The sequence below is a fragment of the Bubalus kerabau genome, chromosome 7, assembly GCF_029407905.1.
Source record: "Bubalus kerabau isolate K-KA32 ecotype Philippines breed swamp buffalo chromosome 7, PCC_UOA_SB_1v2, whole genome shotgun sequence".
Classification (NCBI taxonomy): Eukaryota; Metazoa; Chordata; class Mammalia; order Artiodactyla; family Bovidae; genus Bubalus; species Bubalus kerabau.
The window spans coordinates 9,660,122-9,679,148 of NC_073630.1; the positions used below are offsets into that span (position 1 = coordinate 9,660,122).

At 41.2% G+C, this 19,027-nt stretch overlaps 1 protein-coding gene across 1 annotated transcript in view; it reads left to right on the forward strand.

Moving 5' to 3' along the window:
• The window catches only part of LOC129657376 (rho GTPase-activating protein 20-like), a 56,396-nt gene that overhangs the window by 2,804 nt on the left and 34,565 nt on the right, over nucleotides 1-19,027 (forward strand). The window contains exons 3-5 of the mRNA XM_055587555.1: nucleotides 4,045-4,154; nucleotides 4,674-4,854; nucleotides 6,057-6,188. Of these exons, the coding sequence (XP_055443530.1) occupies nucleotides 4,045-4,154; nucleotides 4,674-4,854; nucleotides 6,057-6,188 (423 nt within the window). The remainder of the gene's footprint in view (nucleotides 1-4,044; nucleotides 4,155-4,673; nucleotides 4,855-6,056; nucleotides 6,189-19,027) is intronic.

The following is a 19,027-nucleotide window of genomic DNA, read 5'->3' on the forward strand; positions in this document are numbered from 1 at the left end:
GTTACAGTTACATGGTAACCAGTTTTAATACATGCCTAATCTTATAAATCTTATTTTTATTTTTTTTAAATTAATTTTATTTTTTAAACTTTACATAATAGTATTAGTTTTGCCAAATATCAAAATGAATCCGCCACAGGTATACATGTGTTCCCCATCCTGAACCCTCCTCCCTCCTCCCTCCCCATTCCATCCCTCTGGGTCGTCCCAGTGCACCAGCCCCAAGCATCCAGTATCATGCATCGAACCTGGACTGGCAACTCCTTTCATACACGATATTTTACATGTTTCAATGCCATTCTCCCAAATCTTCCCACCCTTTCCCTCTCTCTCAGAGTCCATAAGACTGTTCTATACATCAGTGTCTCTTTTGCTGTCTCGTACACAGGGTTATTGTTACCATCTTTCTAAATTCCATATATATGCGTTAGTATACTGTATTGGTGTTTTTCCTTCTGGCTTACTTCACTCTGTATCATAGGCTCCAGTTTCATCTACCTCATTAGAACTGATTCAAATGTATTCTTTTTAATGGCTGAGTAATACTCCATTGTGTATATGTACCACAGCTTTCTTATCCATTCATCTGCTGATGGACATCTAGGTTGCTTCCATGTCCTGGCTATTATAAACAGTGCTGCGATGAACATTGGGGTACACGTGTCTCTTTCCCTTCTGGTTTCCTCAGTGTGTATGCCCAGCAGTGGGATTGCTGGATCATAAGGCAGTTCTATTTCCAGTTTTTTAAGGAATCTCCACATTCTTCTCCATAGTGGCTGTACTAGTTTGCATTCTCACCAACAGTGTAAGAGGGTTCCCTTTTCTCCACACCCTCTCCAGCATTTATTACGTGTAGACTTTTGGATCACAGCCATTCTGACTGGTGTGAAATGGTACCTCATAGTGGTTTTGATTTGCATTTCTCTGATAATGAGTGATGTTGAGCATCTTTTCATGTGTTTGTTAGCCATCTGTATGTCTTCTTTGGAGAAATGTCTATTTAGTTCTTTGGCCCATTTTTTGATTGGGTCATTTATTTTTCTGGAGTTGAGCTGTAGGAGTTGCTTGTGTATTCTCGAGATTAGTTGTTTGTCAGTTGCTTCATTTGCTATTATCTTCTCCCATTCTGAAGGCTGTCTTTTCACCTTGCTAATAGTTTCCTTTGATGTGAAGAAGCTTTTAAGGTTAATTAGGTCCCATTTGTTTATTTTTGCTTTTATTTCCAATATTCTGGGAGGTGGGTCATAGAGGATCCTGCTGTGATGTATGTCAGAGAGTGTTTTGCCTATGTTCTCCTCTAGGAGTTTTATAGTTTCTGGTCTTACATTTAGATCTTTAATCCATTTTGAGTTTATTTTTGTGTATGGTGTTAGAAAGTGTTCTAGTTTCATTCTTTTACAAGTGGTTGACCAGTTTTCCCAGCACCACTTGTTAAAGAGATTGTCTTTACTCCATTGTATATTCTTGCCTCCTTTGTCAAAGATAAGGTGTCCATATGTGTGTGGATTTATCTCTGGGCTTTCTATTTTGTTCCATTGATCTATATTTCTGTCTTTGTGCCAGTACCATACTGTCTTGATAACCGTGGTTTTGTAGTAGAGCCTGAAGTCAGGTAGGTTGATTCCTCCAGTTCCATTCTTCTTTCTCAACATCGCTTTGGCTATTCGAGGTTTTTTGTATTTCCATACAAATTGTGAAATTATTTGTTCTAGCTCTGTGAAGAATACTGTTGGTAGCTTGATAGGGATTGCATTGAACCTATAGATTGCTTTGGGTAGTACACTCATTTTCACTATATTGATTCTTCCAATCCATGAACATGGTATATTTTTAAAGTGAGTGCAACAATCAAAATCTGTTTGGAATTTTGCAAAATTCAATAGATTTATACAAAAAATAGACTGAGATTGAAATGATACAGCTAAATCACAAGTGTGTACATAAATTTCTACCAGGGTGATAACACAACAGAAAGAAAAAAAATTAATCAATCCCTCTTGGTACATGTAAGCAGCTATGAACAAAAATATTTTGATGTAGTAATAACTACACACAGGTTATTAAAATTATCTTAGAAACCAAATAACATATGGTGTATCCTTGTCCCCTAATAATGGTCGATTGTATGATAATAGCCACAGTGCAGATATGATTTAGAGTTGACCCCTACTACACTTGACCCATAATAATACACACTAGGTATGCAAATAGCAAGTAGAGTGCCACCCTCTCAAAGGTGCACACTTGGAACTGATTTGACTTTTGAGCAAGTGTTACTAGGCTCTTGTCTGTTTCCATGCTATAAGCACAGACTAGTAAGAGGGTGGCTACTTATGAGTACAGGTCTTAGACAGTCCCACACTTTTCTCTTCCTAAAGTTGATTGATCTTGGTGGGGAATCAAACCTTGCAACTTTGACCTTGAGAATACCATATGTCAAAGCAACCATGGAGATGGTCTAAATCAGAAAGGAATGTATAGTCAGAACCACATTGAGTTTTTCAATAAACTGTCTATAAACAGTGGTCCAATAGCAAATACCCATGGCATATTCTGCATGAGTCATGTCCTGGCTTAACCATACTCAGTCTGACCAATCGATTCTACAGCACAGGGTTCAGGAGAGAGAAGAGACACACTCCAAGTGCATGTAGTTTGGCACACAAAGCATAGGCCCTGCTGCACACTCCCAGACTCCCAGAAGTCAAAGCCAGATGACATGGTTGAATGGCATCACCAAATCCATGGACATGAATTTGAACAAGACCCAGGTGTTGGTGATGGACAGGAAAGCCTGGTGTGCAGTCCATGGGGTCGCAAAGAGTAGGACAGGACTGAATGGCTGAACTGAAATGGAGTGCTTCCTCCTTCCAAATGTACTGCGGACACTCCATAAGAAGCCTAGTGAAACCCTGATGACCATGATTGGATACTGTGTACCAATTACAAGAAAAACTAAGAGAGGACTGAGACTTTGTACATTATCTTCATACTCTGTCCTCAGTACTCAAGAGAGTGCCTGACACAAACAGCAGCTCAATAAGTCCTGAAACAAGCGAACACTAACAGGATTACAATCATGATAGTTGCCTTAGAAACACTGCCTAAAGAAGATACTATTAAGAGAAGTCAGGCTGTATATTAAGACCAGTGGAAGCAAGTTGTGCCTTTGAAACTGGCAAGGCAATGCAATCATTTCCCCTCAGTCTTGCACAACAGGTTACAACTTCATCTATTTTAATAGGCCCCATTCTACAATATTAAGACTTGGTCATCAGGATAGTTTCCAGGCCTCCTCTTCGGAAGCTGACATTTGCATATTCTATCCCACAGGTGTCAAGTTGCAATGTTTATAATTTTCAGTTTCCTCTTTGGGTGGATATATTCCATTCAAAGAGTTGTAAGGGTAACATGTAGTTTACCATTGGGGCTTTTGATTTATTTCTAACACCTGCTGCTTAAAAGTCTGTAGAACTGAACTTTTATATGATTTTTTTTTTAAAGAAAAAGATTGAAGCTATTTCAATACTAGCTTTTTCCCAACAGCACACATACTTCAGGTTTTCTGTTAATATGTGTATAAGAGCATGTAGAGGTGTAATTTTGTTTGGTTTATTTCAGAACATCTCTTTCTTGAATCACGAGCAAGCATGTGTCTGAAGTAAACAAACAAAATGGGCATGTGCGTTTCTTTTCAAGAAACTAATAGGATTTAGGACGAGTTATCACTAGAACTTGCCAGTTTGTACTAATGTGTTACCATGTATACAAAGAGTAAGTTCCAGGCGACAGAAGGAGCTTTAGCTTCATTCTCACTGCAGCCCAGACTCTGCTTTTATGCTTCTAATTTTAGTTGGGGAAAATCCATCCAGTACTCCTGGGTGTGAAAGGCTGTGGAGAATGACAGCCAAGCTCTGTGTGAATCAGTCTGCGTGGCTGTGAAGGAATTGTGGACTGAATTGAATTTTTCCACTAAATATTTTCTTTGCAATTTCTCCATTGAATTTATCCTAAGAATAATATTTACTTTTTGATTTATATAAGGATTTTCTTCAAAATATCCAAGGAAGCATATTTTCAGCCAGTCTGTATGATAAATGGCTTGATGTTATTGATCAAGGGAACAAGGAGGAGAAAATAACCAGGACTAAGAGGTAATGATGCAATAATTACTCAACTCTGAGAAAATATAACCAACATTCTCTTAGGAAAATATTAGCTTATAGTTTAGAGTAAGTCCTCTAAAATAATGATCAGTATCACGGGGTTTCACTTGATCATGCCCATGGAAGCCAGTTTGAAGAGAGATGAATGCCTTATTGGTGACACTGTAATTGCTATTTTTCTCCTAATCTTATTAACATGGAATGCTTGACCATTTTACACCTTCTGAATACATGAAACTGTTAGAGATGAAATCCACTGGTCTAAAATGAGATGATAAAGAACCAATCCGCCAGTGGTATGATCTTAAATACAAACACATAACTAACCAGAGTAGGTCTAACCTGGTTCAGGAATTAAATTCAGTGAAACACTTTTGTATACATTCATGCCTGGAACTGTGACAATGCACTGTGTACATCGTATAAAAAGAAGTCCTTTGTTCTCTGTGTTTCCACTTACTAAGCAAAATGACTCGCTTTATTTATAAGTGTTTTTTCTGTCCTTAGGCTTCTAGACCAGCTGCCCAGAGCCAATGTAGTTTTTCTGCGATATCTTTTTGCAGTTTTACACAATATTGAGCAACATTCCTCATCCAATCAGATGACAGCTTATAATTTATCAGTGTGTATATCCCCAAGCATTCTTTGTCTGTCTAATTCTGGCAGCTCAGAAAACTTCACCAAACAGGTAACGAGATCTCTCATTTTTATACCTTGCAGAGCAGAGTCCCCATCTTAAACCTGAAGTCTGTAGTAGTAACTCTGATGAACCAGTTTTTAAAGTGCACATTTTAATTACACTGCCTTGGAGTGGCAGAGTCCTACTCTGGTTGGGCATGGGAAGGTGTATTATAACTGAGAACAGTTGACTCACTTCCCCACCCACTCACTTTGCCACCCAAGAGACTAAACGATAGAGAGGTAAGAGTAGGATGATATGATACAAAAAAACTTGCTTTGAAATCGGAGAGCCAAGGTTCAACTATCAGCCTAATCTCTGAGGGTGTACAAGCCTCCAAACTATGATTTCATCATTACCCAATGATGACAACACCCAATACATCTGGTCACTGTTGGCACATCTTGGCGGCCTGGGCAATATGAGCACCTGAGGCTCCACACATAACTGGCCGCACTCTGCCAGCTGTGGCTCATTCAGGAAAATACTTGGCTTCTATTGTGTCTCTGCCTGAGGATGAGTAAGCTAGTAAAATATTTCAGAATATCCTAACAGAGCCACAACATGCCTAATAAGATCACAGCTCTTCTCCAAGCTCCCCCGGACAGCAAGTGTGAGGCAAGGGAATGTGCTAAGACAGACAGACATGTTTTCTCTCCAGATGCGTTCTTTCCTCACAAAACCCCCGGCCCACACAGAAACCTCTGCTACCCAAGTTTCAGACATTTCTTCACTGAAGTGAAAATCACAATTGGTGTTGTATTCGATACTTTATAAATTTTAATAATAGGAGATATATAAAATCTATCTCAATAAAACTAGAAAAAATTTTATTAAAAATAAATAAATCTTAATAAGAGAACATACATTTTTGTTCCAAATATCCTATGCAGGCTACTTAAAAATCATCCTAGCTTTAAGCATGTTAACCATCATTACAAAATTTTAGCTATTAAACCAGGCTACATAGTATAACTTTAGCCCACTGACTAAAAGAATTTTAAAATTTGAGGCCAAACTACTCTTCAAAGTATCAGTTATGTCTTAGAAAAAGCTGATGTTTATATACTTATATAGTTTTTAGCCAAGTCTGAATTTTTCTCAGATTTCTTTTGCACTTTTTGTTAGAGCCAAGACTCATGGATGAAATGTGATTTACTATTACACCATATGTACAGTAATACCCAGTTTTTTGCCCCTTTGTGTTACAGATTTCTTTCATACAATTTCTCATTGAAAACTGTCTCAAGATATTTGGAGAAGATATCACTTCTCTCTTTGGAGAGACCTCAGTGAGTTCTGATAACAGTGATATCACTGATATTACCGATAACAGTGAGAAGGTTGCAGGTACGTGAATAATGTAACTGGCTTTGATGCCAAAGACAGCAAGGCTGCCAGGGGTCAATGGGAGATCCTAGAGCCCAAAGCACATTCTAAGGGCAGTAATTTCCATCTGCTCCAAGACATGGGAAGTTTCCCACTTGTGAGATCAAAGCAAGGTTAAGACTGTTCTGATTACAAAAAGCAACTAGTACAGCTTTAGGAGACATCACGGTTCGTTGAGTTCAGTTCAGCTGCTCAGTCGTGTCCGACTCTTTGGGACCCCAAGGACTACAGTGACCCCAAGTCCTTGGGGTCGAGGACTGCAGCGTGCGAGGCCTCCCTGTCCATCACCAACTCCCAGAGCTTACTCAAACTCATGTCCTTTAAATTGATGATGCCATCGAACCATCTCATCCTCTCTCGTCCCCTTCACCTCCTGCCTTCAATCTTTCCCGGCATCCGGGTCTTTTCCAATGAGTCAGTTCTTCACATCAGGTGACCAAAGCATTGGAGTTTCAGCTTCAGCATCAGTTCGACTGCTATATTTGGGGTGGCCTTTCTGTATTCTGGCAGCTTGTGGCTACTTTTTATTGTGTTGGTTCCTCACTGTGGGTGGGGTTGTGTAAGTGGCTTTTCAAGGTTTCCTGCTTAGGGAAGATGGTGTCCCTGTTCTGGTGGGTGGAGCTGGACTTCTCTCCGGAGTGCAATGAAGTGTCCAGTAGTGAGTTTTGAGATGTCTAAGGGTTTGATGTGAATTTGGGCAGACTGTATATTGATGCTCGGGGATATGTTCCTGCGTTGTTGGCGACTTTGCGTTGTATGTCTTGCTCTGGAACTTGTTGGCTCTTGGGTGGTGCTTGGTTTCAGTGTAGGTATGGAGGCTATTGTATGAGCTCTTATCCATTACTGTTCCCTGGAGTCAGCAGTTCTCTGGTGTTCTCAAGTTTTGAACTTAAGCCTCCTGTCTCTGGTTTCCAGTCTTATTCTTAGAGTAGCCTCAAGACTTCTCTGTCTGTATACCACCGATCAGAAAACATCTAGGTTAATGATGAAAAGCTTCTCCACAGTGAGGGACACCCTGAGAAGTTCACCAAGTTAGATGGAGAAGAGAATAAGGAGGAGGGAGATAGAGTTGGCCAGGTGAAGAAGAGGGGGCTCAAGGAGAGAGAGCAAGCTTGCCAGTAATCAATTCCATATGTGCTCTCCACAGTCTGGACCCCTCAGAGAGGTTCATGCAGTTACACAGAAAAGAGGAGGAAGAAGGAGACAGAGGGGACCAGGACAAAGAAAGAGGGAATCAAAAGGAGAGAGACATATCCAGCCAGTAATCAGTTCCCAAAGTGTTGTCCATAGCTCGGAATACACAAAGAGATTCACAGAGTGGGTAGCGAAGAAAAGGGTGAGGGAGGAGATAGAGGCGACCTGGTGGAGAAAAAGGAGAGTCAAAAGGGGCAGAGAGCAATCAAGGCAGTGGTCAAACTCTCAAGTAAAAATGGGTAGTGAAGATTGGGTTCTTAAACGTACAAAATTGATAACAAATACCAAAAAGCACACATCAAAAGTCTACAGTAAATGTTAGAGGCTCCCAAATACAGTATTAAAGAAACAAAACAAAGTCACAAAAAATGATATAATATATATATGAATTTTGTATTAAAAATAGGGTCTTTTTTCCTGAAAGGTAATAGTAGGTTATAAAAATTACAATTAAAGAAGTAATAGAGGACTTAAAAATTAAAAAAAAAATTAATCATAATAGTAAAAATATATCGAGGAATTTCTCTGGAGTTGTTGTGGGCAGTGCGGGGTGAGTTCAGTTTCAGATAGTTCCGTGATCCAGCTTATACTTCTCAAGATCTCTAGGCCACTTCCAATGTAGTCAGTGCTAACTACAAGGTTTTAATCTGTTGCACCTGTCTTTTCCAGAGCGGTTGCCTCTGTTTATTTTAACTTCTGTCTGCTGGTGTTTTCAATGTCTAACTTCTGCCCTGACTCAAGGGGGCGAAGGTGGTCACTTATTTAGGCTCACTTATTCAGTGGTGCTTTGGGGACGGAGGAGCACTGCAAACAAATATCCCTGGCGTGTGCTTACAGTGTCCTGGCCGCACTGGGTTTGCCCCCGCTCAGAGTGTGTGTGCTTTCCCAGTCTACACTGCTCAGGCTCCAGGTTGCTCTGCGTGCAACTGTCTGAGGCGGGCCCTGGGTTGCGTGCAATTCCTAGGTCTAAGCTGTTCAGGTTCAGGTTCTCAGGTACTCCACAAAGGCATAGACTCGATCGGGCCTGGCTTTTCTGCCCTTCCCAGGTCCGAGCAGCTCAGGCGACCAGGTGCTTAGCCAGCACAGTGCCCCCCAGGTGTGGTGTGTCTTATCACCTCCCCCATCCCAGCCGCTCGATTTGCTGGGTGGCAGCAGGCCTGCCCGTCTCAGGTGGGCCGTGTGTCTCTTCTGGGGAGCTGATCTCTGGCTGCGACCGTCCCAGCGGATGTCAACCGCCCAGAATCCCAACAAGTCTCGGTTAGCAAATGGGAGCCTACTTGCAGTTTTGTAGAGGATGCCTCTCTGGGGCTGAGATTGCCCCTTTCAGGCTCTGGCTGCCCCCGCCTGCCTCTCTGGCTCTGGTGGGAGATGAGTCAGTGCACAGCCAGCTAGCTCTGCTCTGGTGTTCTCTCAGTCCTCTGCTCTGTGAGTGGGCCAGGAAGTGCCCTAGATTAGGGCATTTCAAAGGATAGTTTTTTTTCTCGCTCTCTGGCTATCCCACAATTTGGGTTGCTATCTCACATTAGCTCCCGCAGATTGCCCTCAGGGCACTCAGGCCTGGTCCTTACCCTAAGCAATGCAGCCCGCACCTCCCTGATCAGGCCCCCCACTTGCTGGTGGCAATTGTGAGTATCTAGACTAGTTCCCTGCTGGAAATTGATGATAGGCACGTAATCTGTGGGGTTTCTTTATTTCATTCTTTCTTTTTCCTGCCCGTTATGTTACCCTCTGAGATTCCAAAACTCCCCACTGACCTGCCAATGAGAGTGTTTCCTAGTGTTTCGAAACTTCTCCTCTTTTAAGACTCCCATCCCAGGACAGATCTCTGTCTCTACTTCATTTGTCTCTCTTTTTCTCTTCTATATTTTGTCCTACCTCCTTTCAGAGACAATGGGCTGCCTTTCTGGGTGCCTGATGTCCTCTGCCAGCATTCAGAAGTTGTTTTGTGGAATTTGCTCAGCATTCAATGTTCTTTCGATGAATTTGTGGGGAGAAAGTGGTCTTCCCGTTCTATTCCTCTGCCACCTTAGGACCGCCTCTGAGACTTGAACTCTGGATTCTACCTCCACAGCAAGCTCTCGTTCCATTCTGCTTCAGACCTAGGTTGCAAATGGAACTGGGCTGAATGTTTATATGTCTGTTTGTTTTTAAGTCTTTCCTCTTGCAATTATCCCTGCTAGCATTCCAGTATTGTCCCATTGACATTTCTTTCTCTGAATAAAATATCTTAATAATTTAGCAAGTACTGAGGCCAGAATAGAATTTCTACTTAAAGTATTTATATTCTTATCATTGTTATTCTATACCCACAAAGTTACAAGATTTCATTTTATAACATTCAAACCCTAATTTGAACATGAGGAAAAACACTAAACTAAAACTTGCCAGGATACTTTAAAAAAGATGAGGTTGTAAAGTTAACCTGTTTAACAGTCGCTGGCAACCCACTCCAGTATTATTATCCAGCAAGTCCCACGGACAGGAACCTGACAGGCTATAGTCCATGAGGTCGCAAGGGTTGGACATGACTGGACAACTAAGCACCATACTTTTCGTGGCTATAATATATATTTTTATTGGTCACAGAGCCAACAAGAACTCTAACACCAACCAATGTACATTACGAAAGGTCCATCTAGGCCTGAAAATGAAAGCATAGGCCTTAAGGTCTATTTTGCTTTCCATCTATGCTTATAGGCTAGCTGGCCATATAGCTTTCTACCAACTGATAGAGCTCTCTTCCTAAGAGTATTCTTATTAAAGCTGAACAATGAATGAATACATTTGAAATACATGAATACCTGTGGGTAGATTAGAAATAAAAGAATCAGGTTAAGAGTAGGGAAACCAGGGTGCATAAAGCAACTCAACCCATATAAACCAGTATCTTTTTAACATTTGTACATATTAATTAGGAGAATCTCTTCCTGAATTTAAGAATGCATTTGCTTTCTTCATTCTCTCCTTTGAAAATGATGGTGGTATGAATGTCAGGGCAGGAAGAGCCTAAGGCAAAGTGATGGCATTCCTTGAGGAATGCACACCTTCTGGAGGCTGCACAATCAAATGGAGAATGGGGGTGGGGTCTGCTTAGGGGGAGGTGACTGATGTCTAGGCTGCCTTAGGTCTTCTGAAGGAGGGAAATCACCTTTACTAAGGCTGCTATGTGCCATGTCTTGTGCTGGGTAGTACATTATGTTATGTAGTCCAGTGAGGTGTAAGTAGCATCATTTATGTTACATTTGAGCAAACTGACGCTCAAAGAGTTTTAGGTAACTCATCCAATTAAGAGGCAGAATAGGAGCCTTCTGGTTCTCTCACCCAGCTCCACAAGTGGTTCACTCACTTGAATGGACATGGTGACGCACTCACTATGTCTCCGAAAGGCAAATGGATGGGCATTTTAAAAGATTTGGTTAAATTCTTCTGTTTAGTTCTCTAAAACTGGGCTCCTCTAATTGACTTCTGTAGCTGGTTATTTAAGCAGGTTATTTAAGGAAATATTAAGCAGGTTTATTGAGCAAATATCAGGAAAACATTCATAGCTGGGCACTAGACACTTTGAACTCAATTTTTCATTGCTGATCACTCTTATTTGAAAAGCATTCCTTTGACAGGGGCTGTTGGTAGGTAAAATTCACCTCTGGGTTAGCTGAGTAAGGTGTCACACAAAAAATGGCCAGCTGTAATCTTACCACTTTGTCTGCAAATAATGACTACTTATCAAGGACCCTGAGGGCAGGAAGTCATCCTTGGAGCTGACTGAGGTGTGTGGCCTCCCAGAGGAGAGGTCCAGAGGCTGACTGATAAGCACTGTCAGACAGGATGTCTCATGAAAAGCGATTCTTTTTAAGGGAGAAAATTGGGCGTGACTGGGTACTCAGAAAGCCAAACAGGTAACTGAAAGAGCAAGGAAACTTCCTACAAATGCGGCTTAATTTGAATATTAAATAATTTTGGCCTTTCAAATGAAATCTGAAACCAGAATCCACTGATAACACTTCACATTAGGAAACCTGTATAACTATAGGTTAAGTGCCTTATGACACAGGGCAAAGGGAATAGAGAGCACTCTCTGGGGGAATACTGTCACAGGGAGAGTCAACCCTGAGTCTAACCACGCCTCTAGGTTTAACTACTGCTTTGCAGAATATGGGGAAGAAGAACATGTTAACACCACAAGGATGCAATTAGCCTGCTTCAGAATGAGGGGAATGCTATATAACAAATGGTTCAGTTTCTCTCTTTCAGCCTCTGCCATGAACATGCTGCTGAATGTAAGTGGTGGAAATCAGGCTAAATAAGCTAAACTACTAGTAGTGAAAATCTCTCTTCTACATTAGTTTCAGATAAGAAGACACTTAGGCAGAGTTCTCTCCAAAAGTGGGCCTTTGGGTGTATATCAAGGACCCGCGAGGACAACCAACACGCGTGTCTACCACCCACAAAGCCAAAACAGCTCTTTGGAGCTGCTCTTGAGGATGTATGTGATAATGACACCCTGCCCACCCCAATTCTGGTAGGTCTTATTTTGGTTTCTGTAACCTTCCTGAGAAGGGGAGTTCTGAGTGATCAAGTGTTCTCTTCCAAATCTACTCCCAAATGAAGAAGTCTAACTTTGTCCGATAAGATTCTTAACATTACTTCAAAGAATAAGATCTGATTTAAGTACTGCAGAGTCAGAAGGCAACTACAAGACGAAAAGATACTCTCATCCATTCCGCTGATTTCAACAAAGACCCATCTATACCAGCTCAGACCAGTTAACATGGACTCTGTAAGTTAAGGCAGTTAGAGAAGGCGAGGTTGAGATAAAGAGTGAGAGCAGTCCTTTACAGATCACCTTTATGAGGTGAGAAGGGGCAGCAGTCAGATTAGTGAGCTGCTGCCCTTACCCAAGGAAAGAGTAAGTATATAGAGGCCTGTATGTGGAAAGCTCCTGTCTTAAGGGGGGGGGGGGGGTGTTCTTCTGCAAGGTTGTACAGAGTAGTTATCGCTTAAACAGCTGCGGCAGGAATTCTGGAGATCAGCCAGAGGCTGGGACCAGCTGGGAGCTGGGCAAAATCCACCCAATGTCCATTTTTTCCTTCGGGTGAGAGAGTACTTGTTTTGCATAGAATGGTGGGGAGGTCCTGGAGGCGAGTTTGAACTCCAGGCTATTTGGAGCCACGTACATTTCCTTCAGACTCTGTGTGTAAGAATATCTGAGAGTCCACCTCATCCTCATATGTCTTCTTGTCTCCTCCCTTGAAGTCCACACTAGTCTCAAGTTTCGTTCAGCTGAGTCTACTCCCCCTTATGATGCAAAATGTCTCACACGGATTAGATATGTAACTCAAGTGTTTAAGCATAAAGTACGTATCCTCTGGCAAAGATGAATCATGTGCTCCTGACAGAATGTGTCAAAAGAGAGTCACAGAGTTTGGACTGTGCTATATCAAATTAGTGTGTTGAACTGTAAGCATTAACTCTTGTTCACTGTCCACTATCTCTACAAGCACTAAACTAGATGCAGGGAATTTTATGGTATATATGAAGAAATTTATCATACTAGCTACGTGCCAGCTACTACCCCAGACCTTGCATCTTTCACAGAACATTTAGGCAGTAGCCATGACTATCATCACCCCCACTTCATAAATGAAAATCAAAAGAGCCTCACCCAAGTATGTGCTATGCCCAAAGTCACACAGTGGATGATTGGCATAACAGATTCCACATTCCTTGAAAAACCTGGCTCCAATATCTGTTATCTCTCTAACTCTGCAGACCGCAGAGGACATGAAAATACAGGAAAAGTAACTAGAAAGGCTGATGAGAAAGGAATGCCATCGGAGAAGGAGGAGGGGCGTATTGAGCCTGATTTTCAGGGAAGGGAATACAGGAAACAGGAATGAATGGGGTGGACAGTCCCTGGAAGGGGAATAAATGAATAGAGCATGACTATGGCAAAAAGATTTCCACACGTAGGGAAGAGCATCTATAATAGGGAATAATGAGAAAGGAGCGGGGAAGGAGGAGAGGGTGACTCTACAAAGGCCTCAAAGCAGAGACGTTTAACACAGTAAATTCACTGAAACGGAAAATCCGATTACACAAGTGTTTAAAATGTTTCAGTGTATGAATGTCAAATCGATTGTTGGGTCGAACATATATTTAGAGACACTGGAGAAAAAATTTCAAATTGACTTCGATGCTGTTCTAGAACTGTACCCTCATATACCACAGCTCTGTCAAAAAAGGAGCAAGCATGTGGTCTGGGCTTCTAGGCATGAAATGTCCCACAGTTTTCTTTTCTTTCCTTCCCTATAGGATATGCATTCCTTTATCAATCAGAAACGGCCGTTCACAGAAGGCATCTTTAGAAAATCAGCCAGTATAAAATCATGCAGCGTCCTACAGAAGAAACTAAACTATGGAGACACAGTGAACTTGAATGATGAACCAGTTCTTGTGATATCGTCGGTCTTAAAGGTAAGGAAAGTTTGAGCATTATCCACACACGGTAAATCTGAAGCTATATGACTGGTCCTTCAGTATGAATGCCCAAGAAACATAATAGGCATAAGAGAGGAAGGATCTGAAAAGTGAAAGACATTTCACAAAGCCAAAACTGAAGGAAGGTACCTCAAATGTTATAAGCCCCATACGTTAGATATTTTCCTTTTTCATTGCACATCTTGACTCCAGAACGCTCCATGCAAAAGAATAACAATATATTTCAAAATACCCACTTACACATTGAGTGTTTACCAAAACAAGCTTTCTGCTTTGGATGACTTCCTCATCACCTTCCTAATGAAGACCACATTTCCAAAAGAAAATTCATATTAAGCTTTTGGAAACAGTTAACAGAAGCAACTTCCCAGGTGGCTCAGACAGTAAAGAATCCGCCTTCAATGCAGGAAACCTGGGTTCCATCCCTGGGTTGCAAGGATCCCCTGGAACAGGGACTGGCATATGACTCCAGTATTCTTGCCTCGAGAATCCCATGGACAGTGGAGTCTGGTAGGCTATAGTCCATGAAGTGGCACAGAACTGGACACGTCTGAAGCAACTTAGCATGCATGCAGGACAGATGTTTACTCACTATGGTAAACTCGTGTGTTTAGTGTGTGTGTGTTTGTGTGTGTGTGTCTGTGTGTCTGTGTGTGTTACTCTTCTACTCGCAGCCGACTCTCTGTGATCCCATTGACTGTAGCCCAGCAGAGTCCTCTGTCCATGGAATCCTCCAGGCAAGAATACTAGAGTGGGTTGCCATGCCCTTCTCCAGGGGATCTTCCTGCCAGGGATCGAACCTGCATCTCTTGCATCTCCTGCATTGGCAGGCAGGTTTTTTTTTACCACTAGGTCCACCTGGGAAGCCCATTTGGCTTACAATGAATCAAAAAACGCTTAGTGAGGCCACCAAAATCTCTGATCACTTCATCATCCTCCCTTCCCCTGTGTCTCAATGCCTTTTACTTGAAAATTAGTGTAGGGATGACTCCACCATTTGTTCCTCCTTTTATCTCCCTTACCATCTTTAATGGGACTTGTTAACATTTGTAAGTTTAACCCACCAACCAAGGTTACAGTTACACGGTAGCCAGTTTTACTACGTGCCTAATCTTATAAATCTTATTATTAAAGCGAGTGCAACAATCAAAATCTGTTTGGAATTTTGCAAAAGTCAATAGATTTATATAAAAAATGGACTGAGTTTGAAATGATACAGCTAAATCACAAGTGTGTAGTTAAATTTCAACCAGGGCGGTAATACAACAGAAAGAAAAAATTAATCAATCCATCTTGGTGCTTGTTAGCAGCTATGAACAAAAATATATTGATGTAGTAATTACTACAGACAGGTTATTAAAATTATCCTAGAAACTAAATAACTTATGGTGTTTCCTTGTCCCCTATTAATGTTCCCTTGGATGATAATAACAACAGTGCAGGTATGATTTAGAGTTGACCCCTACTACACTGGACCCATAATAATACACACTAGGTATGCAAATAGCAAGTAGAGTGCTACCCTCTCTAAGGTGCACACTTGGAACTGATTTGATTTTTGAGCAAGTGTTACAAGGCTCTTGCCTGTTTCCATGCTATAAGCTAGTAAGACTAGTAAGCTTACAGACTAGTAAGAGGGTGGCTACTTATGGGTACAGGTCTTAGACAGTCCCAAAGTTTTCTCTTCCTAAAGTTGATTGATCTTGGTGGGGAATCAAACCTTGCAACTTTGGCCTTGAGAATACCATATGTCAAAGCATCCATGGAGTTGGTCTAAATCAGAAATGAATATAGAGTCAGAACCACATTGAGTTTTTCATTCAACTGTGTATAAACAGAGGTCCAAAAGCAAATACCCATGGCATATTCTGCATGAGTCATACCCTGGCTTAACCATACTCAGTCTCACCAATGAATTCTACAGCACAGGGTTCAGGAGAGAGAAGAGACACACTCCAAGTGCATGTAGTTTGGCACACAAAGCATAGGCCCTGCTGCACACTCCCAGACTCCCCGAAGTCAAAGCCAGATGACATGGTTGAATGGCATCACCAACTCCATGCACATGAATTTGAACAAGACCCAGGTGTTGGTGATGGACAGGAAAGCCTGGTGTGCAGACCATGGGGTCGCAAAGAGTAGGACGGGACTGAATGGCTGAACTGAAATGGAGTGCTTCCTCCTTCCAAATGTACTGCGGACACTCCATAAGAAGCCTAGTGAAACCCTGATGACCATCATTGGGTACTGTGTACCAATTACAAGAAAAAGTATGCGAGGACTGAGACTTTGTACATTATCTTCATACTCTGTCCTCAGTACTCAAGAGAGTGCCTGAACAAACAGCAGCTCAATAAGTCCTGAGACAAGCGAACACTAACAGGATTACAATCATGATAGTTGCCTTAGAAACACTGCCTAAAGAAGATACTATTAAGAGAAGTCAGGCTGTATATTAAGACCAGTGGAAGCAAGTTGTGCCTTTGAACCTGGCAAGGCAATGCAATCATTTCCTCTCAGTCTTGCACAACAGGTTACAACTTCATCTATTTTAATAGGCCCCATTCTACGAGAGGAAGCCTTGATCATCAGGATAAAGTTTCCAGGCCTCCTCTTCGGAAGCTGACATTTGCATATTCTATCCCACAGGTGTCAAGTTGCAATGTATCTAAATTTTCAGTTTCCTCTTTGGGTGGATATATTCCATTCTCAGAGTTGTAAGGGTATCATGTAGTTTACGATTGGGGATTTTGATTTATTTCTAACACCGGCTGCTTAAAAGTCTGTAGAACTGAACTTTTATATGATTTTTTTTTTTTAAGAGAAAAGGACTGAAGCTATTTCGATACTAGCTTTTTCCCAAAGAGCACACGTACTTCAGGTTTTCTCTTAATATATGCAGAAGAGCATGTAGGGGTGTAATTTTGTTTGTTTTATTTCAGAACTTTCTTGAATTACGAGCAAGCATGTGTCTGAAGGAAACAAACAAAATGGGCATGTGCGTTTCTTTTCAAGAAACTAATAGGATTTAGGATCAGTTATCACCAGACCTTGCCAGTTTGTACTAATGTGTTAACATGTACACAAAGAGTAAGTTCCAGGCGATAGAAGGAGCTTTCATTTCATTCTCACTACAGCCCAGACTCTGGTTTTGTGCTTCTAATTTTAGTTGGGTAAAATCCAACCAGTACTTCTGGGTGTGCAAGGCTGTGGTGAATGACAGCCAAGCTCTGTGTGAATCAGTCTGGGTGGCTGTGAAGGAATTGTGGACTGAATTGAATTTTTCCACTAAATATTTTCTTTGCAATTTCTCCATTGAAATTATCCTAAGAATAATATATACTTTTTGATCTATATAAGGACTTTCTTCGAAATATCCAAGGAAGCATAATTACAGCCAGTCTGTATGATAAATGGCTTGATGTTATTGATCAAGGGAACGAGCCGGAGAAAACAACGTCGACCCAGAGGTAATGATGCAATAATTACTCAACTCTGAGAAAATACAACCGACATACTCTTAGGAAAATATTAGCTTATAGTTTACCGCTATGTCCTCGAAAATAATGATCAGTATCATGGGGTTTCACTTGATCATGCCCATGGATGCCAGTTTGAAAAGAGATGCATGCCTTATTGGTGACACTGTAATTGCTGTTTTTCTCCTAATCTTATTAACATGGAATGCTTGACCATTTTACACCTTCTGAATACATGAAACTGTTGGAGATGAAATCCACTGGTCTAAAATGAGATGATAAAGAACCAATCCGCCAGTGGTATGATCTTAAATACAAACACATAACTAACCAGAGCAGGTCTTACCTGGTTCAGGAATTAAATTTAGTGAAACATTTTTGTATGCATTCATGCCTGGAAATGTGAGAATAGACTGTGTATATGGTATAAAAAGAAGTACTTTGTTCTCTGTATTCCCACTTACTAAGCGAAATGACTCGCTTATTTATAAGTGTTTTTTCTGTCCTTAGGCATCTAGACCAGCTGCCGAGAGCCAATATAGATTTTCTGCCATATCTTTCAGCAGTTTTACACAACATTGAGCAACATTCCTCATTCAATCAGATGACAGCTTATAATTTATCAGTGTGTATATCCCCAAGCATTCTTTGTGTGTCTAATTCTGGCAGCTTAGAAAACTTCACCAAACAGGTAACGAGATCTCTCATTTTTATGCCTTGCAGAGCAGAGTCCCCATCTTGAACCTGCAGTCTGTAGTATTAACTCTGATGAACCAGGTTTTAAAGTGCACATTTTAATTACACTGCCTTGGAGTGGCAGAGTCCTACTCTGGTTGGGCATGGGAAGGTGTATTATAACTGAGAACAGTTGACTCACTTCCCCTTTGCCATCCAAGAGATTAAACGTTAGAGAGGTAAGAGTAGGATGATATGATAGAAAAGAACCTGGCTTTGGAATCAGAGAGCCAAGGTTCAACTCTCAGCCTCATCCCTGAGGTTGTGCAAGCCTCCAAACTATGATTTCATCATTACCCAATGATGACAACACCCAATACATCTGGTCACTGTTGGCACATCTTGGCGGCCTGGGCAATATGAGCACCTGAGGCTCCACACATACTGGCCGCACTCTGCCAGCTGTGGCTCATTCAGGAAAACACTTGGCTGCTATTGTGTCTCAGCCTGAGGATGAGGAAGCTAGTAAAATATTTCAGAACATCCTAACAGAGCCACAACATGCCTAATAAGATCACAGCTCTTCTCCAAGCTCCTCCGGACAGCAAGTGTGAGGCAAGGGAGTGTGCTAAGACAGACAGACATGTTTTCTCTCCAGATGCTTTCTTTGCTCCCAAACCCCCCCGGCCCACACAGAGACCTCTGCTACCCAAGTTTTAGACATTTTTTCACTGAAGTGAAATTCACAATTGGTGTTGTATTTGATACTTTATAAATTTTAATAATATGAGATATATAAATTCTATCTCAATAAAACTAGAAAAAAATTTTATTAAAAATAAATAAAACTGAATAAGAGAACATATATTTTTGTTCGAAATATCCTATGTGGGCTACTTAAAAATCATCCTAGTTTTAAGCATGTTAACCATCATTACAAAATTTTA